The 27,471-nt window shown below is 34.4% G+C and overlaps 3 protein-coding genes across 4 annotated transcripts; 1 reads left to right on the plus strand and 2 right to left on the minus strand.

The window, feature by feature from the left end:
- The first annotated feature begins 1,467 nt into the window (after positions 1 to 1,467).
- Positions 1,468 to 14,163, plus strand: LOC124846347 (serine/threonine-protein phosphatase BSL3). Its single transcript, XM_047323590.2, has 21 exons — positions 1,468 to 2,382; positions 5,651 to 5,711; positions 5,818 to 5,896; positions 5,991 to 6,070; positions 6,158 to 6,252; positions 6,351 to 6,450; positions 7,200 to 7,269; positions 7,933 to 8,034; positions 8,119 to 8,200; positions 8,374 to 8,553; positions 9,527 to 9,800; positions 9,883 to 10,120; positions 10,218 to 10,388; positions 10,677 to 10,915; positions 12,065 to 12,149; positions 12,235 to 12,333; positions 12,407 to 12,606; positions 12,684 to 12,759; positions 13,046 to 13,181; positions 13,265 to 13,404; positions 13,530 to 14,163. Exons 1-21 carry the CDS (start codon positions 1,983 to 1,985, stop codon positions 13,611 to 13,613), a joined length of 2,991 nt encoding a protein of 996 aa, XP_047179546.2. The 5' UTR covers positions 1,468 to 1,982; the 3' UTR covers positions 13,614 to 14,163.
- Positions 14,164 to 14,267: 104 nt separating this feature from the next.
- LOC124846357 (Chaperone DnaJ-domain superfamily protein) lies at positions 14,268 to 18,976 on the minus strand. Its single transcript, XM_047323600.2, has 9 exons — positions 18,740 to 18,976; positions 17,767 to 17,857; positions 17,625 to 17,685; positions 16,463 to 16,540; positions 16,081 to 16,154; positions 15,705 to 15,818; positions 15,485 to 15,592; positions 14,810 to 14,848; positions 14,268 to 14,719 (listed from the first exon to the last, which is right to left on the minus strand). The coding sequence occupies exons 1-9, from the start codon at positions 18,838 to 18,840 to the stop codon at positions 14,633 to 14,635; spliced, it is 753 nt and encodes a 250-aa protein (XP_047179556.1). The 5' UTR covers positions 18,841 to 18,976; the 3' UTR covers positions 14,268 to 14,632.
- A 3,226-nt stretch (positions 18,977 to 22,202) lies between these two features.
- On the minus strand, positions 22,203 to 24,017 carry LOC124846338 (FAF-like protein (DUF3049)). 2 transcript variants are annotated; one of them, XM_047323579.2, is made up of 2 exons: positions 23,935 to 24,017; positions 22,203 to 23,750 (listed from the first exon to the last, which is right to left on the minus strand). In XM_047323579.2, the coding sequence occupies exon 2, from the start codon at positions 23,716 to 23,718 to the stop codon at positions 22,444 to 22,446; it is 1,275 nt and encodes a 424-aa protein (XP_047179535.1). In that variant the 5' UTR covers positions 23,719 to 23,750; positions 23,935 to 24,017; the 3' UTR covers positions 22,203 to 22,443. The 2 variants fall into 2 exon arrangements, with proteins under 2 accessions (XP_047179535.1, XP_087948674.1); XM_088092548.1 differs by having other exon boundaries at positions 22,203 to 23,791; positions 23,935 to 23,996.
- Positions 24,018 to 27,471: the final 3,454 nt, after the last annotated feature.

The following is a 27,471-nucleotide window of genomic DNA, read 5'->3' on the forward strand; positions in this document are numbered from 1 at the left end:
GCCAAAATTTACTATATGAGATGTGTGAGGTATAATAGAGCTTAAGTGTTAGTTAAAATCTACTATTAATGTTTGTGAGACCAGTAAAATCTAAGTACTAACTATAATCTATTATGAAATATTAACTTTATATATGTTTTATTATAACGAGAAAGAAGTTTCTAACGGATTCACGTAGAAAAAAATATTATGATGCGAGAGTTGATAAATATTCCTATAATTTAGAGAGATAATGTAAAAAGTAATTTTGTGTCGTAGGTAAAAGAAAATTATCCTATCATATATAATGAAAACATAACTCTTAAATTGTGACTATGCATGACTGAAAATCATATGAAACAAAATCTTTTAATTTAATTTAATACACGAGTTTTTAAAAAATAAAATCTAATATAATGTTCATAATTAATAACACGGGAATAAATTAGATGAAATATTATATATAAATACTTAATTTAAATTATTATTGTTGATAATAAACATATGTAACATAGTTTAATTAAAATAAAATGTATCATATTTTATAAATCATTAGCTTATGAATGCATGCTTTGATATAAATAGTATAATAAAACTCTAAAGTAGAGATATTATAATTTGAATCAGAACTTTTTCAAGAAATTTCAATTCTTAGATTTTTTCTATTGAAAGGTCGTATTTAATAAAATAAATTTACCGTTGTTTTAATTGTTGTAAAAGTTGTAAATCAAAGACGAGGTTATTTATTTCGTGGGTCTTAGTAATTCCGGAAGGAAAAAATCATTTCACACCTTTTTTTTCTCAAACAATCAATTAACAACTATATTTAACAATAAAATATTTAATACAAAATGAAGGAGAATGGTTATAAGATGGTTGTGAACCTGTCTTAATCCTACCCTGGATAGATGTTGGATGCTTCCAAGATTTGTGTGATTGTTGCTAAATTTTGGAGAAAGATCCTCTTCACATATATTTCTTAGTTTTTAATACATTTCTTTAACTATTACTTTATATCAACCACATATTCAAATTTTAATTTAATATGCAACTTCATTTTCGTTGAAGAGTAATATTTTACTCAATGCTACCAGCTATCCAAACATGTGTATAGAAAAACAGTCAAAAAGGGTATCAATTCAGGTGAAGGGTTAATAATAACAACGAAAAGAAAATTTTAATACTTACTCACAACCCAACAACACACATGACAGAGAGAATCAAAAGCAATATAGAGCGGCATAGCGCTTTGTCTAGCGCGTGCTTTCACATTGCGCTTTTCTAACTGAGCCGTTAAATAAACGGTTTAAGCAGTCCCCGGTTACCGATTTCCCCGTTCTCCGCCGTAACGCGGGCGCCGCCACCGCTAGCCACCTGTACACGTCCTAACCGGTTCATTGGGTCACCCTATAAACTTTTCTAAAAAAGCAGAATATACGTAATAAAAATATATTTTATATAAATAATTAGAAAAACCAAAAAGGCAATAAAATAAATTCTAGAGAGAGAAAGACACAACACCTTCGACTCAACCCCAAAGAAAGTGTTTGAATTTATTTATTTATTTTAATTTCTTTTCCTTTTTCGGCTTTGGGGCTGCGAGGGTGTGTTTTTCGTTGTTGTTGTAGCTGTGGTTTCGATAGTGTGAGTCGACCGCTTCTTTTCGTTTATTTTCTGAGTTTCAACTTTCAACACAGAAGAGAGAGAAAGAAGAGAGAGAGAGAAAACCTAGAGACTGTTTTCCTTTTGCTGGTTACTGTTTCTGAAATTTTCTTGTTTCGGATTTTCGTCTTCGAATTGGAGAATCGTCCGAGCCGAGGCTTGTCTATTGCGAACATTGATTTTGTTGGCTTATTTGTTCGTTGTGCGTGCTATTGAAGTTAGCGAGTTCGTTTGAGGCGTTCGGATTCTGCGTAGCGAATTCAAATGTTGGTTCGAAATTTGATTTCGCCGGAATTTTAGCTCCGATCTTTTGAAATTGCTCGAATCTTAGGGTTGAAGCAATGGATGTCGATTCCTCGATGGTGCCGGAGACCGATCACGATCCGGCTGTGCAGAACCACACCGCCGATGCTCCGCCGTCGGCTGAGACGGAGGGGGAGCAGCTAGAGGAGCCTCCGTCGTCTGGAGGCGGATCTCCGGCGCCTGCTGCGGTGCCGCAGAGTCCGTCCGGTGGACCGAGGCTGGCGCCAACTTATACTGTTGTGAATGCAATTTTGGAGAAGAAAGAGGACGGTCCGGGGCCGAGGTGCGGCCATACGTTGACGGCGGTGGCGGCGGTCGGAGAGGAGGGGACGCCGGGGTACATTGGTCCTAGGCTGATTTTGTTCGGCGGTGCCACTGCTCTTGAAGGAAATTCTGCGGCTTCAGGGACTCCTTCATCTGCTGGAAATGCTGGCATACGTATGTATTTAGTAATTATACCGTGGTTTCATTTTCCCCAACATATGTTATGAAGTTAATATAACATTCCTCCGAATTTTGTGGTTAAGAATTGAGTTTTGGTATTGTTAAGGCTTTGCATGCTCGATGTGTTTCGAAGTAAAACCGTTGTAGAGTCTTCTTTGGATTTTCTTTACCCCTTTTAATTAAGTTATCTTCAACTGGATTGGCTTTTGTCGTTGGCATTTGTTGTTCTTTTTCTCTCATGATCAAACCACCTCAGTTTAGTTTATATTGTTTTCTATATATTAAGTGAAACTCCTACTTCTTTGCAAATATTTCATTCCCTATCTTAGGGAAAATAAATGAGTTTGTGCGATGCAATTAAATGGAATGAATTGAATTATTTATATCACAACTTTTTTCTGTTTTATGGTTGCTTGTCATTTGAAATGTCATAAAAAATTATTTAGAATCCTTTCCATAAATCTTACTTGTTTTCCTATTTTTGAGGAGAACAATAAGTAAAGGAGAAATATGTCGTAGGGAACACTTAGTGTCTGTTCTGTTCCATTTCTTAGCATTTGCATTCGCCCAAACAAGATTGTCAAGAATTACTGCTCCTAGCAGATAAGCTCTCTTAGGTGGAAGGTCATGGATGGTTTTATATCTAATGCACCCTACAAGCAAGATAATCTCACTTTTGAGTTGTAGACAATGCATAAATTCAATTTACTTATAAATTACTTTAATTTTGGGGAGTGGTGATTGCAAGTGGCAAGGTTTAATTCCTGGCCACTTGGTAGAACTGTAGAAGCTTTGGTACTTTGTCAAGAACCAACTCTTCTATAATACTTGTCGAATAACTAGAACGAGAGAAAAAGAAGAGAAACACATTGAATTGAACTGAATTTTATTGAATGAATTTCACACTTGAATGTTTCTTTACAACTTGTACTTATACATGACACAATATGTACAACTTTACAAAGAAGTTAAAACTAATAATGATTGACTATGGTTGACCATTGACCATAGTTGACCACTAACTATTAACTTTACACTAAGAGCCCCCCTCAAACTCAAGGAGAAGATTTGTGAGAAGAGAAATTCTTCACATTGAGTTTGCCATGTACTAAACAAATCGAGTTCAAGACAGTGGTTTGGTCAAAACATCTGCTCACTGATCAAGGGCATACCTACACCAGCAATTTCATAAACATAGCCTTTAATTTTAAGAAGATACACTTCCATGGATTTAGACTCTAGTTTTATAGCACACATTGCAGTACACAAATGCCATGCACAAAATTTAGTTTGCAAACCAAAATATTCATGAATTCTGTCCCAAACTTCATAAGAATGAGTTGCACCAAGCACTTGCGACAGAATAGACTTTGAGAGTGTAGATTGAAGCCACACAAGTAAAGTCTGATCCTGAACTTCCCAAGCTTCATATTCAGGATTAGCAATATCAAGTGTTGTATCATGTTCAGGGATAAACTTAGAAGGAATAACTGGATTTACAATGAAACGAAGCAGTTTGTGAGACTTAATCATTGGTTCAACGGACGGCCTCCAGTGAAGATAATTTGTATCATCCAATTTCTCAGCAATGGAAATAAGAAAATTTAGTGAAGCAAAAGTAGAAGCCATAACTTCACCAGAAGAAGCATGAAGTGAGAAATTAGATGACGAAACCTGAACGAACAATTCATTGAACAAAACTAAAGATCCGTGACAAGTGTGAGAAATGAAAGTCACGAGCTAGAAACAGAGAGAAAAGAGGTGTGAATTGGAGTTAACCCGCGAAATAAACCACTAACAAGAGGCGCAAACCAGAGTGGAACCAAACTTCAATCACAACTTGAATTAACCATGAAATTAATCGTGACAAGATCGCGAGACAATTGCACTGATTAAAATCCTCAAAATGACAAAATCACTAAGAACGAACAAGTGAAGCAGTGGTTAACAAAGCATCGTTGCAATAAACAAACATTACGAGCTTAGCTTGAAGGGAAAGATGCATTTCACTGATTAAATCGTGTGTCAAGTGGGCTTTAAGCCTAACTGAACTCAACAAAATCGGCTTGTAAGGTGAGGTGTGCACCAACATTTATACTCTAAATTGGTCTTATCTCTTGTCAATGTGGGATTTCCAACACATCCCCCTCATGCCAAGACGTATACATCTCGTGCATAAGACTAGACATTAATAGGTGGTTCGATAGCGAGTGGAAAAATATGTCCAACAAACACAAGTCTCGCTAGGATAGGTTCTAACCCATGACTTTGATTGTAAGGTGAGGTTTGCACCCATATATATACTCTAAATTGGTCTTATATTTAGTTGATGGGGACTTCCAACATCGTGAACTAGGTGAAGCAGAAGCAGATTTGAGGAGTGTGGATCGATGGAGAAGAAGCTCTATATACCATGTTGAATAACTAGAATGAGATAAAAAGGAGAGAAACACATTGAATAGAATTGAATTTTATTAAATGAATTTCATACTTGAATGTTTCTCTACAAGATAATATGTACAGCTGTACAAATTAAAACTAATAATGACTGACTATGGTTGACCATTGACCATAGTTGACCACTAACTATTAACTTTATGCTAACAATGCTAAAAGCTAAGCATTTAGTTGGAGGTCCGAGAATGTGTGAATGAGTTTGGATTGGTACCTTTCATTTTTCATATAGATTTTTGGTTATCATGTATGATAAACCATATGAAGTGACATCTTTGGTTTAGTGGAATAAGGAGCTCAATGAAGCCTGTTTTTTTTTAGAAAGAATGATTGTCTCATTATATGTTGTGAATAGTATACATTTTTAATAATGTTCTAAATAAGCAGCAGTTCATGAAAATAGTAATCGATTATTCTTTCCACACTCCATATTGTGCTTTTATTCATTTGAAGTGTCAAATGGCTTTTGTTCCTCAAATCTGAAAATTAGTCATCCTAGTAGGAAACTGTTCAGAACAATATGTATTATTTATGGTGCATATCAATGTTGCTAAAAAAAATCTTTATTTCACCCCAACATTCTCGATTATTTAGGAATTGCCTAAATCTGCATATCTTCTTCCTGAGAGGAGTGGTACAAGCAATAATTTATATAGATTTATGAATCTTTCCCTTTTAAGAAAAGTTCATTTTGATTGGATTAGGGGAGCTTCTTATGTGAATAAAATAGCATTTATTATACCTTTAACAATTGAGTGCTATAACGTGTTTTCTTAAAATCTATCATGGTATATGATTTGCTTTTCAGGTTTAGCTGGTGCCACAGCTGATGTCCACTGTTATGATGTCTTGACTAATAAGTGGTCTAGGTGAGCTTAACCAAGTCATTCTTTCTCGCCTCCTTTAAGACTTAATTAGTGTTTCTATAGACTTACCTGCATTACATCAGTGCTTGATAAGGGAAATAACATGCAGGTTAACTCCCTTTGGAGAACCGCCGACTCCAAGGGCTGCACATGTGGCCACTGCTGTGGGAACTATGGTGGTTATTCAGGTAACATGGAAATGATACCTTATTATTTCTGAACTTATTCCTTTTCTTTAAGTGATTACCTTACTTCATTAGGGAATATTGTCATGTTACACAGGGTGGCATTGGTCCTGCTGGTTTGTCCGCTGAGGACCTTCATGTTCTTGATCTAACTCAGCAATGGCCACGCTGGCATAGGTTTGGATTGTAAACGGTGTTGTTTCCCTTAACGACTTAATGTTACCAATGTTATTTATCTAATCTAGGCTTCTGAATTTCATGTAGAGTGTCTGTTCAGGGCCCTGGACCTGGGCCACGTTATGGACATGTAATGGCTTTGGTGGGGCAGAGGTATTTAATGGCAATTGGGGGCAATGATGGTAACTATTCAAATGCCACTCCTTTTTAATGTGTGCCTTTGCTGTTTTTGTGAGTGAAAATTTAAAGGGTGTCGCACTTCTTGGTCTTTACTTTCCAGGAAAGAGACCTTTGGCGGATGTATGGGCCTTGGACACAGCTGCCAAGCCTTATGAATGGCGCAAGTTAGAGCCAGAAGGAGAGGGTCCACCTCCATGCATGTGTGCTTCTGCCTCCATGAATTCTACTTGTCTTGACTGATGTTTTGTTGTTCCTATCTGCATAATGATTTTAAATTTTTACGAATACCAGATAGGGTTTGTGTACCTTTTAGTAATTTACATCATGAAGTTCTGAAGACTGTCTGCTCTAGTCAAACTGTTTAGTGGCTAAATCAAACACTCTATTCCAGTTTGCTTTTTTTTTTTCTATATATTTTCATGTCAAGTCTTGGATTTGATAGTTTTCACCTTGCTTTTTTCTTTAAATGAAATTTTTCTATATTTATACAAAAGTTAATGAAAGTTGAATTGTCAGAAATATTCAGTAGTCTTTCCATGTAGTAATAAGGTCCAGTTGTTTATTATTACTTTGTAAAGTTGGACTGTGATGTTATTTTGTGTTTGCTTTAATCTTTACTCCTTGTGTGAAAAATGTGATTATGAAGTAGGCTGACATTCCTCTTCTAGTTGGTTTTATGTACAAAAGCTATAGTTAAACTGCAACTCAAGTAGGGTTTGAATTGAACCTTTATCTTAATTTGGTAGTTTTGAATAGCTTTAGTATTACTGTTTTCTGGAACAAAGTTATCTCATTATTGCTTTCTTTTCTTCAGTACAAGAGAATACTTTAATTTCTTACCGTAAAACATGTAAACAAATGTAGACTTATCATGCATTTATGAAGTTGACTATTGTTTAGTGCAACTTGTCATGATGTGATTTTCGTATTCCCATTTAATCATGACTAGGTATGCAACTGCAAGTGCACGCTCAGATGGACTTCTTCTGCTCTGTGGAGGGAGAGATGCCAATAGTGTGGTGAGTTATCTATTCATTCTGTTGATTAATGAGACTTCACCATTTTAGTTTCTAGTATTCCACTTTCCTTTATAGGGTTGAGTTTGTTTTTTTAAAACAAGTGTTTAATTTATTTATTAAAATAAGCAGATTTTTTTTTGTTTTTTTTTTAACTTTTTTTATGTGTTTATCTAATTTGTTTATTTTAAAAATAAAACAGTTTTCTGCTTTTAAAGTAGTAAATCCTATCTGCGTATTAAATAAGTGGTTTCTTTTTAAATTGTTGATTTCAGAAACACTTATTTTAAGTTTAATGAAACCGGTCCGTAATAGAACAAAATCTGTTAATAGTTAATTGAATGTTTTTCATATTGATGTTTGAATTTAAATGATGGGAAGCATTCATAAACTACTGGAGCTGAGTTATTAAGTGTTCAAGTTCCAGCTTGCTTACCTGATTGTAAAATTCAATTATTTAAGATGGCATTCATAGTTGCGATCATTTTATTTTGAGTTCAAATGTTGGCAGCCAATTGCTCCTATCATTGTTGCTTTCTGTTTTGGGCCTATCCTTATTCAGACCGACTCTGACTGAATTCCTATTCAATGACAGTTATTTGTTGCGGCTGAATTATTTCTTCCTATACTTTTCTGAGAATATTTCATTATCACTTGTGTTTGCAGCCATTGGCAAGTGCATATGGACTTGCTAAGCATAGAGATGGTCGTTGGGAATGGGCAATTGCCCCAGGTGTCTCACCATCATCAAGATATCAGCATGCAGCGGTTTGATTCAGTCTATATTGTTTTATTCTCATTTTTGTTCATTGAATACACATTCAGGGATCATGCTTAATTTAATGATTATAGGTATTTGTCAATGCAAGGCTCCATGTGTCTGGTGGGGCCCTTGGTGGAGGAAGGATGGTCGAAGACTCATCAAGTGTTGCAGGTGCTGATCGTGGTGTTACTTAAATTTTTTGATTGTTCACTGCTGCTCTGCTTTTTTCGATATTACATGGATTTTGTTAGTGAACTATTATTTTATTTTTCTTGTACTAGGAGGCAACTTTTGGCATTATTCTAATGGAAGCTGTATTTTTTAATTCCTTTTCCTGTTTGTAGTATTGGACACTGCTGCTGGTGTTTGGTGTGATACGAAATCTGTTGTTACCAGTCCAAGAACTGGTAGGTACAGTGCTGATGCAGCAGGAGGAGATGCTGCAGTTGAGTTGACTCGGCGTTGTAGACATGCAGCTGCAGCAGTTGGTGACTTAATTTTTATTTATGGCGGTTTACGTGGTGGTAAGATACAAATATAACTTTGTGTGGGTTTACCCTACTGGATTTTATTTCCTATTTGATTTGTATCATATGATATTTTTATCAGTTCACCCAAAAGAAATTTCACATTTTTATCAATCTAGCTATGACTATACAAATAATTACTTTGTGATCCTACATACAATACTGCATGAGATTCTTTTTCTGTTATCTTTGGTTTACATGTTCTTTTATCTAATAAAAGTAGGTAAGAGAAAATTCCCATAATCTGAATTGCTGGATATTTCTTCTCAGATGAAAAACTAACCGTTTGTGATCTATGATTACAGATTTATGACATAAGATGACCATGATAATGTTTTACCTAGTTTTTTTAGCTTTCCTTTTTATAAAGAGAAATTGGGCAAAAGTCATTTGAAGAAAAACTCAGAATTAGAGATCTTAGTTTTTTACGAAAAAAAAAGGAGGGAGTAACTTTTGAAAAAAAAATTAAAACTAACTGAAAGAGTAAAAATAGTTCTTACACCTTATTCTTACTCCTCCTCTCATCAAGAATTAGCCAAGGAAGGACAAAATAAAACTTGTAGTGTTACAACCTTTCAGGTTAAAGATTTAAAAAATGACTATTATTTCATAAAGCTCTTGTGAAGTTATTGAGCATTAACTTTAAGCTGCTTTGGAGCCATGAAAAAAAGTGGGGCCAAACATAGCCTAAGATTTCTTTCATCAACTTTCTCTAACAACGAAAGTGATTTTCCTTTTGATCAATTGGATAAAAGTTTTGCCCCAATTTCTACTGTTCATGAAAATAGTCCTTCAATCCATGTTCATCTTGCAATCTGAAATGTACTCTGAAGTATTCACTAGCTTTATGTTTGTTGTAATTGTTTTTAGTAAATATTTCTTTAAGTTTTACTGTATGATAATTTAATCATCTTATTAATTTATAACTTCAAGGCTGGACTGACTGTAATGTGTTATGTTTATACTTCAGGAGTCTTGCTAGATGACCTACTTGTTGCTGAAGATCTTGCAGCTGCTGAAACAACAACTGCTGCTTCACATGCTGCTGCAGCTGCAGCTGCATCTAATGTACAAGCTGCACGCTTACCTGGACGGTATGGATTTGTTGATGATAGAACGAGGCAAGCTGCTCCTGAGGCAGCTGCTGATGGTTCTGTTGTTTTGGGAAATCCAGTTGCACCCCCAATGAATGGTGACATTTATACAGATATCAGCACTGAAAATGCCATGCTTCAGGGACCTCGGTACAATAGCTGTTTTCATTTTATTGGGCAAAGTATTTAATGTTACTTGTTTGGCTTCATTCATCTGAAGGACTTTGAACAGGCGAACTGCCAAAGGTGTGGAGTATCTGGTCGAAGCATCAGCTGCAGAAGCTGAAGCTATCAGTGCAGCACTGGCTGCTGCCAAGGCACGGCAGGAGAATGGAGAGGCTGAAGTGCCTGACAGAGACCGTGGGGCAGAGGCTACCCCAAGTGGGAAACAAGCATCTTCCTTGATCAAGCCTGAATCTGCAGGTTCAAATAACGTTACCCCTGGTGGAGTTCGGTTGCATCACAGAGCTGTGCGTGATATATTTTCATTAACAAGGAAAAGTATTCTTCGTACAAGTTTACTTCAAATATTTAGGCAAATTTTTTTTTCTGTTGAATTTTCTCCAGGTGGTTGTTGCTGCAGAGACTGGTGGTGCATTAGGTGGTATGGTTAGACAGCTTTCAATTGATCAATTTGAAAATGAAGGCAGGAGGGTTAGTTATGGGACTCCAGAAAGTGCAACTGCTGCCAGGAAGTTATTAGATCGGCAAATGTCTATCAATAGTGTACCGAAAAAGGTACAGATTCATCTCTACAACAAGCTATCAAATGAACACAAAATAATTTTGTCATATTAACAATATTAGAAAAGTACTTTGCAATTTGTCACTTGGTTGGTCATGTTTATTAATCTTTCATTCATTTCCATTGCTTAGTCAGCGTTGCAGTTTTTGGATTATTGTTTTTAGGGGTTTTCTGTTTACGTTTACATTTATATTTCTCTTTTGTTGGACTGCAAAGCATGCTTGCTTTAGCTTGTTTTCAGATTCATAATTGTTTCTAATGGATTTTCCTCACTTTTACAGGTCATTGCACACCTCTTAAAGCCTCGGGGATGGAAGCCACCAGTACGGCGGCAGTTTTTTTTGGATTGTAATGAAATTGCTGATCTCTGTGACAGTGCTGAGCGGATATTCTCTGGTGAACCAAGTGTTTTACAACTTAGGGCACCTATTAAAATATTTGGTGATCTACATGGACAATTTGGTGATCTCATGCGCCTTTTTGACGAATATGGTGCACCATCAACTGCTGGTGACATTGCGTAAGTTTCATAGCTTCCATTAATGGTTATATGTGAATAATGGGCACGGTTATAGTGTGCATCTCGGTGCTAGTTGCAGATCCGTGTACATAGATGAGGGTGGGCAGTTGCACCCTTTCTTTTTTAAATTACAATTAAATAAGTTAAATTTTCATGTTTTGCAACTTGCTCCTACTGGTCTTGGGTTCGCCACTGATAGTGACAAGATTCATTTGGCAGGCTAATCTAGGTCAACAGGACAGTGATTGTATTTGGGCATGTTTGTTGATGTAAAAGATGTTCAATCAAAACCACAACCAGCATTCTATATTTATCACCATTGTTTTTGTAGTTTGTTTTCACTCGGTGCTTTGTTTAGATCTTTGAGCAACTTTTACATTATATAGATGTCTCATTTGATTTTCTATTCTTTTTTTTTTCTTCCTCCAATTACCTCAGTCTAATCTACCAGAGTGTGGTTCTTGGTTGGGCACAATAATTTGTCTTGCATACCTAGTTAGCAGAAAAATGCATGATTCACATATTCCCCTGCTGCAATCATATGGGGGAAGTCATTGTATTGTACATTAAAATATGGAAGAAGGTTGTTCCTGGATTGGAAACTATGACCAACCTGTCACCAAAGCCCAACCTTACTACAATTATATAATGCATTTTTCTAGATTTTATTTCATTTTATTTTTGTATATAAATTACTCCAGCTTACTAGATTGTTTGTTTTAATGGAAATTAACAAGAAAATTGGGTGTCTATGTGAGTTTACTGTGACAAATGGAACAGATAAGGAGAGGAAAGAATATAAAACTATTTTTAATGCTGAAAGATTTCTTGCAGTGATTGATTGATTAATTTTAAATGGGGCTGCACTAGAATCAAATCAATTGCACAACTAGTGTGATTTGGATCTAGGAAAATTTTCTTGGCTATGTACACGAGCATTAATTGTAGTTCACCCAGAGCTTGTAATTGTCTTTTCATGGACACAAGTTTAGTAAAAATACAGGAGTTAGATTATTATAGAACAATATTTAATCTCATTAGTACAATACATCCTCTAATTTTTTTCTTTTATATCTAACATTAGCAGGGCTATTATAATACTCGGCGTTTGATTTTCTCTATTGCTAATATTGTATAAATGACTATCAGATATATCGATTATCTATTCCTGGGAGATTATGTTGATCGTGGACAGCACAGCTTGGAAACTATAACCCTTCTTCTTGCTTTAAAGGTAGTCTTGATTGTTTAGGTTGTCTTTCTCTGTCTTTTTGTGAAGTTTGATGACCTCATATTTATGCATAGTTTTGTGAATATAGGTTGAGTATCCCAACAATGTTCATCTAATACGTGGAAATCATGAAGCTGCAGATATTAATGCACTCTTTGGTTTCCGAATTGAGTGCATAGAGAGGATGGTAAGGAATTTAATGTACCGGAAATTATGTCTTGTTTATATTGAGTTCATCAACAATCATGTTTATTGATCAGGGTGAGAGAGACGGAATCTGGACCTGGCATCGGATAAATAAGCTGTTTAATTGGCTTCCTCTAGCAGCCTTAATTGAGAAAAAAATTATTTGCATGCATGGTGGTATTGGTCGTTCAATAAATCATGTAGAGCAGATTGAAAACATTCAGCGTCCAATTCCCATGGAAGCGGGATCAATTGTGCTTATGGATCTATTGTGGTTAGTGCATGTGTGCTATTGCATGTTTGTGACTGTGCTTCGCTTTTCTTGTTGATAACATCATGAATTGTTTCCAGGTCTGATCCGACAGAAAATGACAGTGTGGAAGGACTGCGGCCAAATGCTAGAGGTCCTGGATTAGTTACTTTTGGGGTGAGTGCTCCTTACCTGTTTGTCATTCTAGAAATAATATTTCAATTTTCTTCTGTAATTTGGTTGTTTCTGTGTTTGTAGATGATATAAAAAAGTAATATCATAATAACTTTTTATGTAATAGAATTTAATAATTCTAGAAACCCTTGGCAAGACATTTCTAACAAATGCCGACACTTGGTATTTTCCACATGGTCTTGTTGAACGGCTATCGTACTTTTTGACTTAGCTGATATTCTTCTTGAATATATGCGGTTGTGATTATTTAATTGATTTGTTACTTCAGCCTGATCGGGTGATGGAATTTTGCAACAACAATGATCTTCAACTGATTGTTCGTGCACATGAATGTGTGATGGATGGGTTTGAGCGTTTTGCCCAGGGACATTTGATCACGCTTTTTTCAGCCACAAATTATTGTGGTATGTTACTGACTTCTGTATTACACTTTAGTACTCCATCGATCATGTTCTCTTCTAAATGTTGGCACTGCTTGCTCCAAAAGGTACCGCAAATAATGCCGGGGCAATATTAGTTTTGGGTAGAGACCTTGTCGTGGTTCCTAAACTGATTCATCCATTGCCACCTGCAATTTCCTCACCAGAAACGTCACCAGAACGTCACATTGAAGATACATGGATGCAGGTACTCTCTCAAATGTTTCTTAGTAAATAGTTGTGCTGTGTTGCAAATAATTTTGAGCTGATGTGATTTTACAGTATTCTGGTGCTTTTATTGTAAAATAAACCCATGTTCATTGATGCATACAGGAGTTGAATGCTAATAGGCCACCAACACCAACTAGAGGCCGCCCCCCAGTAACGAATGACCGAGGTTCGCTGGCTTGGATATAATGATCGATCAGTAAAGAATGTCCATAATATTCATGCCCTACTGGCTCGTGCGAATCAGCCTTGTTTTTAGTGTTTTGTAAATAGCATGATGCCATTTACGGGAGTCTCTGAACCTGTGAACTTAATCCCCGCAGAGAAGTTTTGGTTCTCACTACTCCGTCAGCAGGCCTTGATAAGATACACGTTCGGTATGCAAGGTTCGAAATCCTCAGTTCCCCCACCCGTTTGTAAATTGAGCAATAGGTTACGAGATCAAGTTTATGGTTCTGTCATGGAGGCTATTTTTGTCTTCAATTCTTACATATTTTTTTACTGCCCTTAGGCTATTGTTGAGGTTTTGTTTATCAAGAGGACAGGAGGGTTTTATTTTTTTAATGTGATGGTGAGATATATATATAATATATATATATATATATCAGAAATCTTCTTTGGAGGTTCATGTATCATAGGTGTTGCTCTGTATTTTTCATCTTTGTACGATTAATTTTTGCGTGGAACCATATTGCCCTACGAAGAATGTGAATTTTGATAATAGATTTTGCACTGTTAACCTCTTTCTTTACAGTTGTGCTTTTGATACTTAACTATTGCGGCGCCTAGTTGCCAAATGAACGAGTTTTCAACTTACAACTGACAGTTGTTATCCAGACATGATACAGAAAAATAGAAAAATCTTCAACAATTGTATTGTCACTTAAGTCTTTCATCAAACTGCATGCTGCAACGTGGATTTGTCAAATCAAATTCTCCATAAACATTTCAATGCTTCAGTGCGGATGACCAGTACTCACAAGTTTCTTTTTCAAATTTAATAACTCCTATGTGTCAGTATCGGTAAGTAACGACCTAGCATCCCACCAAAAAGGTCGCTGGAGGTCTACATTCCATTTAACATAAATCTTTATACAGGTATCAATCAAACCGATACATAAGATACCCTGCTTGAATGAGTTCTCTCGAACTCCTTGGTTTAATTGATAGCTGTCATCATCTTCTAACAAATGGAAGAATCCATAACCCTAACCTCTTTTTACAGGCCTTTGAACGTAGGATTTGTTGGGGTCCTCGGTCTTAAGCTTCGGAGGGCGAATTTCCCCTTTCTTATTCTGCAAACATACAAAATGGTACACATAGTTAGAGTAGTTAATCTTAGCTCCAAGGTACATGTCAGACAGAATAGTTATGATATATCTCACCTTCTTTCCACCCTTCATAAAATCTCTCCAACTGGATACCTGATGATGAATTGCATTAATTCATATATTTTTTATAAGAAAAAAAGTACGGCATGCCAAGAAAATTCAGGTTATTTTTTAAACAGATGACGAAAAAGCAAGATAATATTTAAACAGTTTCCGGGCAAGTCGGCAGGTCGAGGCTTAAAATGCAAGAATCCAAACAAGGCATCCGAATAAAATTCAGATTATCTCTTAAACAGACTATGCAAAGCTTAAGAGCCAGTAAAAGATAGGTGTAGGCTTAAAATGCAAGAATTAAAAAAGGAAACCTTGTATCTATGCATCACTTCCCCCAGCGGTGGAGAGACTGCTTGTGACTAAAACTAGTAATCACTGCTACGTCATTTAACTATTTTCTACTGTGTCCCCAACGATGGTGTTTCTTCTGTTAAAAAATTCTTCATAAATATCACATTACTTTACCATTTCCTAATATGCTGACATACTGGCACATTACAGATAAGTAAATTACAGAAAACCAGAAGTATATGTAGAACATGAACAGAATATTGCCAAATTCTGGAATACTTTATAGCTTCAGTGTAGATTTCAAAGGAACACATCAGAAAAATGCTTTAGCCAAAGGTTTGATGCATAAAATGAAGTATAAAGATGAAGTCATAGAAAACTAACCCTCTTCTCTCGTGTTCCTTCCCATTCCTCCTCGTGTTCACGCTTTCTTTTCCACATTTCCTTTTGTTCCTCTTCATCCTTTTTCAATCTGCCTTCCTCCTCAGATATCTAAATAACATTAAATAACTTAAAAGGAATAAATTATCTCCAATTGAATCCGCTGACTTGTTACTGCATTTTCAAAGACATGAAAATTTGGAAAGGGATGATTAGAGCATACCCTCATTTGCATTTTTCTTCTTCTCCATTCTTGTTCTGTTAATAGTTCACGAACTTTGACTTTCAGCTCCTGCTGGAATTCCTCTGACTGTTCATATTGTTTATCATATTTTCCCTGCAAAAAAATAAAATGAGTTTTTTAAAAAGCAAGGGTATAATGTCTTTTAACAAATAGTAATAGACTAAGTTTCCAATATCATAGTCTGGTAATCATAGCATTGAGTGTGTAATCAGATCACTAGGGAGGCACAAACATACACACACCACCAATACGCGACACACTTTCACAATGTGAGACTATTCTAAAACTCTACGTTGCAAACTCTGGTGTGAAAGATCTTAAAATTGCAAAAGAACCCTAGTAAAATTATACATACCTCTTCTACCAGAGACTTAATTTTTGAAGCTGTATCTTTCTTGAGCTGTTTCTTCCTCTTTGCTCTAAGTTCTTCTGCAGTTCATATAAATGAAAAAAAAAAGATAATTCTTTTCTTTCATATGTAACTAGCTTTCCATGAATAAGCATTTCTTCTACAGAGTGACCGCATAAAAAGAAAACACAACAAAAAGAAAGCTCAATCCCAAGTCACAAGTTTGGGGTTTGCAATGAGGGGAAAACCCTATTTGTTAGAGTAAAGATAGTACACCAGATATCACAATAATTCAGAACATGCTACAAAGTTGAGTGGAAATAAGAAGCACCTTTGAGACACATATTAAGAACTAGATGCCAATCACAAAAAGACAAGTAAAACTAACCTTTGGCTGAATTAACTTGGCTAAGAAGGTAATCCCTTTCATTTTGATCCAGTAATAACTGTTGAGCTTTTGCTAACGCTGCATTCATTCAAGTAAATACCACAGCAAACATTTAACAAAAAAAAATGCAATCTGCCGTTTTTCTGAACCCTATAGCTGAAAAACTACTTCTTTTAGATCATTACGATTGAAATCAAATACAAAATACAGAATCAATTTGATCAGACAAGGAATTAACAAAAAGGATCCAGCTTTCAACTCTCCAATATTGTAGTTGTAACCAGTAAAACGGTAGATATCGAACCAAATAGCAGTTGAATGATACATAAAATACCAATGGTAGTAGGTTAAGCTGAAGTAGATACAGAAGATAATTCAAAGTAAATAATAACAGTATCTACTAGGAAAAAAAGTTCAAGTACAAGAGTATGCTGAAAGAACTGTTTATAAATTCACAGTAGTATGTATGTCCCCTGAAGCTATACCAAAGTAACTGAGAAAAATGATGCATTCATACGGCACAAACTGTTACTTGAAATTTTGAAGCCTATTATCCACATATATGCCAAGGAAAGAAGTAACCTCTCCCAATATGTCAAAGCTTTTGGTCAATAATTATTCAAAAAGTAACATTACAAGTCTTGGGTTGGGACTCAAGCTATTGTCCCTAAATAAGTTATGTCTTTGATTGAAGAGGTATGTAGAACTCTCCTACAGCTTTACCAATTTATGATGTATGATCACAGCAATAGCTTTCAGAACTCTGGATAGATAAAAAATGTTCTAAACAATAAGTAACAAAACATAGTTCTATTTGAAATGAATGGGGCACAACTCAACCCCAAAAGCTAGTTCAAGAGAGAAAAAATGCTTAGGTCTAATGCAAAGGCTACTTTTTCGATATTCCTAGTTTATGTGGGAGATCTTAACACAACTCCGACACCACTGGACATCTACATGTGGCTCAATATCAAGATTGATATGCTCCGTTACCATACTAGACATAAACTAGGCTAGTCACGGGGATGAGGAAAGTCTGTCTTATAAGGACTACGATGGTCATGCTCATAGAAAATATGGGACAATTAGCACGTTCAAAGAAAGATAAACAAGTAAAATATTTAATTCTACCGAGGCTATCACAAAGCATGTATTCATGTACCTCCAAAAGCTTCCTTTGCTTGTGGATGCTTACATTTGTCAGGGTGAACCATCAATGATAACTACATAAGATTGGAAAAAGTATGTTACGAGAGAAGCCAGCAGAAGGGTTGAAACAGTCCTTGGTACGAGGAAGACATTACCTTGCGGTACTGTTTTTTCACTTCATCAATTGATGAATCAAATGATAGGTTTAGATATTCAAATGGATTCAGCTTAAAACAAGAGAGAATCCTGTGTAGAAAATAAAACCAAGAGAATGTTGATTATAAAGTTGAAACAATAACAAAATTTCTTGTTTTCAGCATAAATATGTGGTAATAACGATTAAGAACCAAGACTATCTTTAACATTGCAAATTGAAAAATATTTTTGATTAAAATTCACAACTACACAAGCCTGCCCCCTTTTTCAGCCATTGTTCATCATTAATGAACTTTCAATTACTGATTTCAGCTCCATCCCAAGGCCTGACTGCATGTATGTTACATCTTCCCTCAAAGATAATACTCAATTTATTCCAGTCAGTAACGAGCACAACACATAGAATGCTAGCATTACACTTCAAATAATTCTCTCAAGTTGCAATCAAGGGCCAATCATACACTCGCGCGAATGAATTTGTTTCTTCCCGGCAAAAATACATTACTGCAGGCAAACGTTGCTCAGTTCCTGCTGATACTAAAATTCGCCAGTTTTACGGAAAAATATGACAACAATATCGCATCGAAAAACTGAAATTAAAAAATGAAAGCAAAATAAAATGTCAATCACGTATCTCCATCCTCACGAAGACGCATATCACACGTTCCAACAAACCAACCGACAAAGTTTTTGGATCACGCAAAAATCTCAGCTGGAGAAGCTTCGGCGATCCAAACCAAAAGAATTTGAAAAGAAACCACTCCAAAAACCACAACATAAATTCTCCAACAGATACAATAATTAAACAGAAACCACTATCCAGAAACCCTAATCATAACCTAACCTAAACATATAACAGCACACGCATACATGCAACAAATTACACGAAATAAATAGACATTTGCAGAAAATTAAATTCAGAAGCATACAATCACACAGCGGAACATCCTCACAAAAGAGAGAGATAAGTACCTGAGGACTTCGTTGTCCCTCTCAACTTCGCTAACTTCGGCGAAGAAGTTTTTGAGAAGCAAATCGTCGTTGACGGTAGCCGCGTGGTTTATGTCTCCCATTTTTGCTTCTGCCAAATTCACTATTCAATTCAATTTCAGCTTCGAAAACGAGATTCGCCGATCGTAACTTTCAGAATCCTCTCAAACCTCTCTACTCACGAACCACAGTTTTTGACGCCGTGTGTATGGCTTACCATTACATAATATTCTAGAGTAAGTGTTGGTTTTAATTTCGCTTTATTCCTGGAAAAAAAAAGATTTTATTATCTTATCTTACTTCAATAATCAAACTACGCTTGCTATGTCGTATCTCACTAAATCGAGATGTCGTTTTAGGACTGGTTAAATTTAGTATGAAGTGATTATAAAAAAGTGATAAATTTTTTTCTCCTATAAAAATACTTACTTTGAATATTTCTTATAAATGTCATTTTTTTATTCTATTTCCGAAAAAGAAAACACATTAATGGCTGGTGTAATTGTATCAATATTACCCATTCATATCTTTGAATATAATTGATCTCCAAAACATTACCCATTTACCATGGAAGTGTAGTTTGTTATACTGAGAGTAAAAAAAGAAAGCTCTAAAGGAATGGAATCTAGGCCCATTGAATTTCGGCTATGAGTGGTTCTTATCTTGAAGAGTGTTTTCTTTCTTAAGTTTATTAAGGAAAATGTTGTTTTAACCATTCATTTTTGTCAACTTTTTTACTATGTCAAGTGACGGCATTTGATTCCAAATAATATTTTTAGAAATGAAATCTTATGGAGAGATGTTTTGTGGGTTCTGAAATCTCTCTATCTTAAGTCTCTCTCACCATTGTTTCTTAGTTGTTCGTTGTTCTCATTAACCATGGTGACGTCCATCGAAATCTCTCTTCTCTGTTTGTCTTCTTCATCTCTCTCTTATCTCATTTTGTTTTCGCATTTTTGCGTTGTCTCCTTCTCACAATTTGCTCTTGTTTTCTCATCTATTAGGACCTCTCCTAACGTTGCTCTTGTAGCATTTTGCCTCTCTAACTCTCGTGTTCTTCATCAATGAGAAAGATGTCTCCTTTCTCCAAATGATTTTTTTATTTTTATTAAAAAATAGACTCAAAAAGCTTTCTAATGACTACTAATTTGTAACTTTCTCATCTAAAATAAGAAACATGAAACAATAATTTTAAAGTAAACTCATTTAGGATGGGAAATTAACTGCATCTACTAATGTGGTCTAAAAATTATGAGTTAATATTCATTTGAAAAATTTGAGTCTATATTCCAACAAAACAAAAATCAACTTATTTAGGGTTCGGTGAAGAAAGTTATGAGCAAAACCACCAGCAAAGGTCAGAGGTGGCAGGAAGTTAACTTTAAGGAATTAAAAGATGTCCAAAAATCACAAATTAGTAGTCATTGGAAAGAGTTTTGAGTCTATTTTATAATAAAAAAAGAATCACATCATTTGAAGGTCTGTGGAAAAAGTTATGATTAAAATAGTCAACAAAGGTCAAAATTGACAACATCTTATTCACTCAAATTGCCTTTGGGAGTGACATTCTCACTGCAAAATTAATTTTTTGTACGTGTAATCGTTTACAGGGTCATTGTAATCGATTACAAGGGACTGTGTGACCTACACTTGTTTGAGGGCTTCACCTAACTTGGTCATTACACCAACATTGGGTCTTTCCTACTACCCAAACCTCAGTTTTCAAGTTTACTTACACTTAAACACTAAAAAAAAGTTTCATCCATTAAAGAAATATGAAAAAAGTACTCAAATTGCCTTTGGGAGTGACGTTCTCACAGTTGGGTACTACAGTACAAATTTTTGTACAAAATCAAATTTTTGTATGCGTAATCTTTACACGGCTATTGTAATCGATTCCAAGGGACTGTGCTTAGCTATGAGAACGTCACTCCCCAAAGTCAATTTGAATGAGTCAACTTTGACATTTACAGATTATTTTAATCATAACTATTTCCACATACCTCCAAATGTGATTTTTTTTATTAGAAAATAGACTCCAATATTTTCAATGACTACTAATTTGTGATTTTTGGACATCTAAATAGGTGCAATTAATTCTTAAAGTTAACCTTTTATATATTTTTGCCACCTATGACCTTTGTTGGTTGTTTTGCTCATAACTTTCTGCACCGAACTCCAAATGAATTGATTCTTGTTTTGTTGGAATGTAGGCTCAAAGAGCTTTCAAAGAACTACTAACTCATAATTTTTAGACCACTGTACTAGATGCAGTTAATTTCTCAAAAATAATGTTTTTCTAAGTTTTCATGTTTCTTATTTTAGATGAGTGAGTGACTGGGTATAAAAACAATGTTTTTCTAAGCTTCCTAAATGAGTTTACTTTTAAGTTATTGATTCATTTTTCTTATTTTAGATGGGTGAGTGAGTTTAATGGTCATTTAGGTGCTTTCATGTAAGTTAGACGAGGTCCATGAGTATTGCTGGTAATTTTTTGCCCTGGTATACAGGGTCTTGTGATGGGTTATCAGAGACTAGAGGACCATTTTGAAAGAATGGCGACCCCACAATTGCATCAAAGCAAACAAATATTTCACCTTATTAAAAGAATACCTAAAAAAATTTAACAACAAAAAGCCACAAACTCAAACGACAACTGCAAAAATGAAAGGGCAAACCGAAAACGCATATAATGAAAGGGAATAACCGTATACCTTGCTCAAACCAACAATGTCACACATTACACAATACCGTCAAGGGAATGAAACCAAAAAGGTCAAAACTTTAAGACAAACAATAGATTTTGGTTCGACCCAAGAAAATGAAGAGGTAGAAGAAAGGTTGGAGAGAGAATGGAGAACAAGATAAATGGAGAGAGAACGAAAAAAATAAAAAGTATGAAGAATAGAAAGAAAAGAAGAATATTTTTGGATCAATATAATTTGAACCCTGAATCTTTTTCCATGTCAACTTTTTATAAAAGGAAATTATTTCAAATGAATCAATCAAATGTTGACATGTGACGTTGTAAAAAAGTTTGCAAAAATGAATTGTGAATATAATTTTAAAATCCTAATTTTGATTTTGTTAACAGAAAAAATTGTTAGTTAAATTTATTACACCCCTCGTTATTAAAAAAATTATTATTTATTAGTTTTATACAAAATCATCCATCAATATCATGTATAGTATCAAACTCAAAATGAATATGTGTTTTAATAAAATTAAATATAAAAAACTAGATCATGTTCAATATCACTTGCAAATCTTTGATGTATTTAATCTTGATTAACCTCAGGAGTGGAGAGGCAAACATATCAGATGACAGATCACGTTGTTCCCAAAACATAAGACCAATTTCGAAATCCCGTTGGCCTATATTTTGCAAAAGGAAAGAGACTAAAAAAAACATGATAAAAATTTAAAGAAGACGAGACAGTGGAGATGGTCAAAGAAAAACTTTGATTACGTAATTGTTTGATAGCACAGACAACATAAATATAATTCATGAAACTGTCCCAAGAATTTTTTTTTTCTCTGATCTTACAATTACAAACAAAAGTATTAAAACTCTCTCACCATCCAACGAGTGGAGCTAGGTGGAGAGAAAATGCTACAGCAGCAAACAGTATTTGGGTTGAATAACAAGTTTTGAATTAGAAATTAGACGAAAACAGGATCTGAGGTCAAGTAGCAATGCAATAAGGTTCCCAGAAGAGAAAAGACCTCTTAGAATCCTTGCAACTGTTGAAGTTGTTCTCTAAGGAAGAGTAACTGTTGCGGTGAAAGGTAAATGTTTTAGGAGAAGGTTTTGGGGTGGGCTTGGTTTTGCAATAGTATTCATAAGCACTGAAAGCACCCGAAGACGAGGGAACAATCCGAGCCCTTGGCCTTGGTGGCAGAGGACCATGTTGTGCCACATCAACATCCTTAAAATTGACCACATCGTTGAACTTCTCCGACCATTTTGGACTTCTATAAGAATCATCTACTCCACTTGGTTTGTTCATCATTACTGCTAACCCAATCCCACTAGACAACAACATGGGTGCATTTTCTTGCTCCTTCACACGACTCTCAAACTCCTCTGCCTCCACACGACCTTCCTCAAACTCTTCTTCTGCTTCTTCTTCAGACATTTCAGCAAAAGTGAGGACAAGACGACCATTTTGTCGTTCGGCAGAAAAATTGTTCTGAGAAGGAACAGACACAGCTTGTATGAACAACCTTCCGTTGTCACGGTGGGATCGCATGCGAAGTGAAGGGAGTGGCGGAGGAAAAGAACGAGAAGTTATTTTCACAGCATGGTTTTGTTTTGGCACGTGAAACTCTTCCCCGTGTGAAAGTTCCACTTTCTCTTTTTCTTCCTCTCCTTTTTCTTCCTTCTCTTCCTCCGAATCCTCTGTCTCAGATGGTGAATAAGAAGAAAACCCATCTGAGCCAGTTTCGGATCCCAGACTCTCCGTGCATATCTGGAGACTCTTTTCACTCAGACAGCTCTTTGACCTTTTCACAAGTGGATGAACGTAAGGAGGGATTGTTAATTTGGAGCTTTCTTCGTTGGCTTTCTTCGACAAAATCGAACTCCATAAGTCTAACTCTCCCGATTTCTCCACATTCTCCTTCTTTTGAATCGCCTCCCAAATTTGGCACCGGCTTTGTTTCATTTCTTCGCTGTTGTCATCTTCTGAAGAAGATGACGAGTCAGCAGCAACAGTGGGTTCTGTGAATGAGCGAGAGATTTCTTCTGCGGAATTGATCTTTTTCATGGGAGAAAACCCATTTTGAGAAAGCCATTTCTTGGAAGACATGTCTGCGGATAGAGTGCGTCGAAAAGAAGTGACAGAATCGTTGTTAGATCCCAAAATGGTGACAATGCCCTGCTTCTGCACCAGAAGAGTCTCTTCGTCTATTCTCCGAGACTTATGTAATTGGATTTTCTTGCTCGTACAAGTTGACATCTTTTGCACAAAAGACACGCAGAAGCACTTATCTGCATGGAAGGCAAGAAAAACTGATAAGAAATCGCCAAACCTGAGAATCAGGTAAACTAAACCAGTGATGACAGTAGAATTTGAAGTTACATATTTGGTGCATGCATGCGAATTTCAAGAAAAATAATCAAATGGGAAGCTTAAAAAACTAAAAAAATAATTTTTTATAAGATGAACAGTTACCTGAGAGTGTGAGTTGCGAAGAGAGTAGAAAGGGTGAGGGTTGTGACGATTGAGATGATGTTAGAGGAATGGTTGGGGTTGATGGTACTGAAAATAGAGGAAATGGGGGGTATTTATAGGCTGCCAAAAAACTTCTTCAACCGTATCCCTTACGCCACCGTGAAAAGTTCCCTTTATTGCTTTCCTTTTTTATTCTTTTCTATATTTTCGTTATTTTTCATTTTATAAAAAAGGTGTCATGCAATCCAACTCCCCTTAGTTCATAATTTTGCTGTTTAGCCATTAAAGATGTATTGACTGTTACACCACTAAGACGTGAACTAGAAAGAGAAGGTATTAATACTTAATTTAGAGAATACTAACTTTTTTTTAACAATTTTTTTACAATATATTATATATTATTATTTTATTGATTTCAAACGGACAAATCACATATTACTTATATACTGTTATAAAAAAATTGTTAAAAAAATATTTTCCTAATTTAAAACGTAATTAAAATTTGAATATTTTTTTGAGGTGAGTCTCGTTAAATCTTAAAATATTATCTCTTATTTATATCAATACTTACTCAAACTTAAATTACAACTTATAAATTATTTATTCTCATTAAATACGGTTAAAAGTCACGTATCAATTAAAAATAAAATCAATTTATAATATATAATTGAGTATAAACTTTATTTTATAAACATTAACATTAAATGTTTTAGAGTTGAATTAAATTTAAAATTCTTATCAAATCATCCATTAATAATTTATAATAATAAATGAGTGCAAATTTTAATTTAGAAGTATATACAGATATAAGTGTCGTCAAACTTTATATAAATAATTTAAGTTTGGTGTTAGAAAACAGTAAAAAAAAGTTTTGTAAGACATTATTTATAATAACATGTACGAAGTGTGATCCACTGAACTGAAACCAATCATCACATATTATCTAACCTTGTATCACTACACAATATATAAGATTTATATCATACTTTCTCACATAAAAGAAATGGACATATCAAGAATTCAACTTCTACAAATTGTTCAATAACAACTAGTTAAAAAAAAGGCTAATTGACAATAACTACTGGATATATAGTGGTACCATTAACTTAGTCATACGAAGTCTAATCAGTGTGAAATCTTTAACCATTGGGAATAATATAAGCGGGGTACAGCTGAACAAAACCTGTAGAGCAGTGAATACATTAATCCTATTGGATTATATGGAATTTGCTTAGCCAACAGCGCATTTTTTGCTTCTTCTGTAACTGGGTTTATAGATATTAATTAAGGGAGTGTATGGCCACGTAAACAACTTGTATCAGATTTTACAATAAGATAATAAAGTCATATGTGTTAAACTCTAGTTATGTTAAAAAATAAATTTTAAATTTAAATTAACTTTTTAATTGTAAATTGAGATTTTTATTCATTTATTTATATTAAAAATTAATCTTATTATTTATTAATATAAATTTTTTTATTAAAATAAATAAAAACTTATCATTTTAATATTATATTAATAATTAAATTTTAAATTTAATTCAATCATAGTAATCAACTTATAATTTTCATCCTATCAACGTGTAACCTAAAAAAGTTGAATATAACCTCTATAGATGCAAGTTGCTTAATCAACTTGACGTCAGACGTGAAAAGTATTAGCACGAAAACAACTGTGTATTAACCGTTCACTGCAGTATCAGTCAGAGTCCACACATGGATATGAGTATTTCATAGGTTGTTTTTATTGGTGTCACTGTTTTGATATATTAAAAAAGGTTAATATTTTAAAATTTCAAAATCAATATATTATATTGTTGTTCATTTATTTCTATATGAATTATAATTTTGAAATACTAATTAAGCATCTAGGCATACCATCTTATGAAATCAAGATATGTCAATGTGAACCGAAAACCTTCGGACACAATAAAATTAATCAGAAAAGATCACGAAAGTTTAGATATATTCTTTCACATTGTAAGAACAAATAAGAGTTCATGAAAAGTAAAGTACCCACCTACATTAAAAAAAATATATATTTTCCTTACACATTTATAGAGGTATGATGTGATCGAACGAAAAAAAAGAGAGAGGAGTCTAATAAATATCTATTACATGAATTTATATTTATATGTATAATGCAATGTCGCTTTTATTATGTTATTCAACAAAGTGACCTACTGGTTTAGTATCATAAACTTACTTTATTAGGAGGGTAAAAAGCTATTCCATCATGCAAAAACAAGAACACTCCATGATTGGAAAATGACGATTACATTGGCACCCACCAAAAAATATTCATAATTAAACTTTCACATCCCCTTTACATTATCTGTTCTTTGATCTTGACTGAGATCAGAAAAAAAAAGTAGGATTAAAAAATCCAAAATTTACAATACCAAAATATCAAACAAAAATATGTAAATCTTTTCTTTTTATATAAAAAAATCATTTTGGTAATATTAAAAAACTACAATTAATTTCTAATTTATCATAAATTTAAGTATTTTTAATTTGTTAAAACATTATATACAAACATTTTAATCAAATTAATATAAATTTTATAAGAGATTTCAATAAACTTTATTATTTGTTTATATGAGAAAATTATCCAATAAAAATATTTAATTTTGTTGTATGAAAAATTCACATAAATCAAAACTAAAATATCTCAATTTAAAAAATTTAAAATATAAATTTATGAATAATAAGTTTATAGATTTATTTATTATCTGTTTATTTATTTAATAACATATATATATAATAAATATATATTTAATAGTTATTAAAAAAATTGCGTGAATTTATTAGAATTCATATAATATTTTCATATTTTGATTAAACTTGGTACATTTAATATATTAGAATTTATATTGTTTTTTCTAATATATTTAAGATTTTATTACAATATATTACATACTCTTTTATTAAATACTATGAATTTTATTTTCTAAAGAATTAATAAAATTAATAAACAGATTATAGTATTAAACTATATATTATATATTTTAGGGTTAAATATGTTTTTTCTAAATTATCAAACGATTTTGATTTTCGTCCCTCTTCAAAAGGTTTGTTCATTTTAGTCTTCTTAGTTTTGAAATTCTCATGTTTAGTCCTTAAAATTTGACGGCGTTAAGTTTTCTTTGATGTGACAAATGACAAGCCCACGTGGACTGCCAGTTTCCCTTGTATGTGTGCCATGTTGTTTTTTTTTTTAAATGTCACCAACCCAGAAACACTTACCTTTTCCAAACAGAAACCCTAGTCCTCCTCTGCCGTCAGCCATGTCGCGCCGCCGCAAGACCGTCATTGCCAAAAAGCTGCCATCAACGCCACGGATCCTTCAAGCTCACATCAGATCACCACCATGAGCAACCATTCGCCACCGTCGCGAGCCTCTACAACCCTCCATCATCAGATTGCACAAACAACTCCCAAGTCGTCGCGAGTTCAGAGCGCGAGCATCCTCCTGCGCGAGCCATCCTTCATCGTCCTTCACCGTCAATGTCGTCGCAGAGACCACCCAGAGCT

This window comes from Vigna umbellata, chromosome 6 (assembly GCF_029865625.1).
Source record: "Vigna umbellata cultivar VRB3 chromosome 6, Vumbellata_1.0, whole genome shotgun sequence".
Classification (NCBI taxonomy): Eukaryota; Viridiplantae; Streptophyta; class Magnoliopsida; order Fabales; family Fabaceae; genus Vigna; species Vigna umbellata.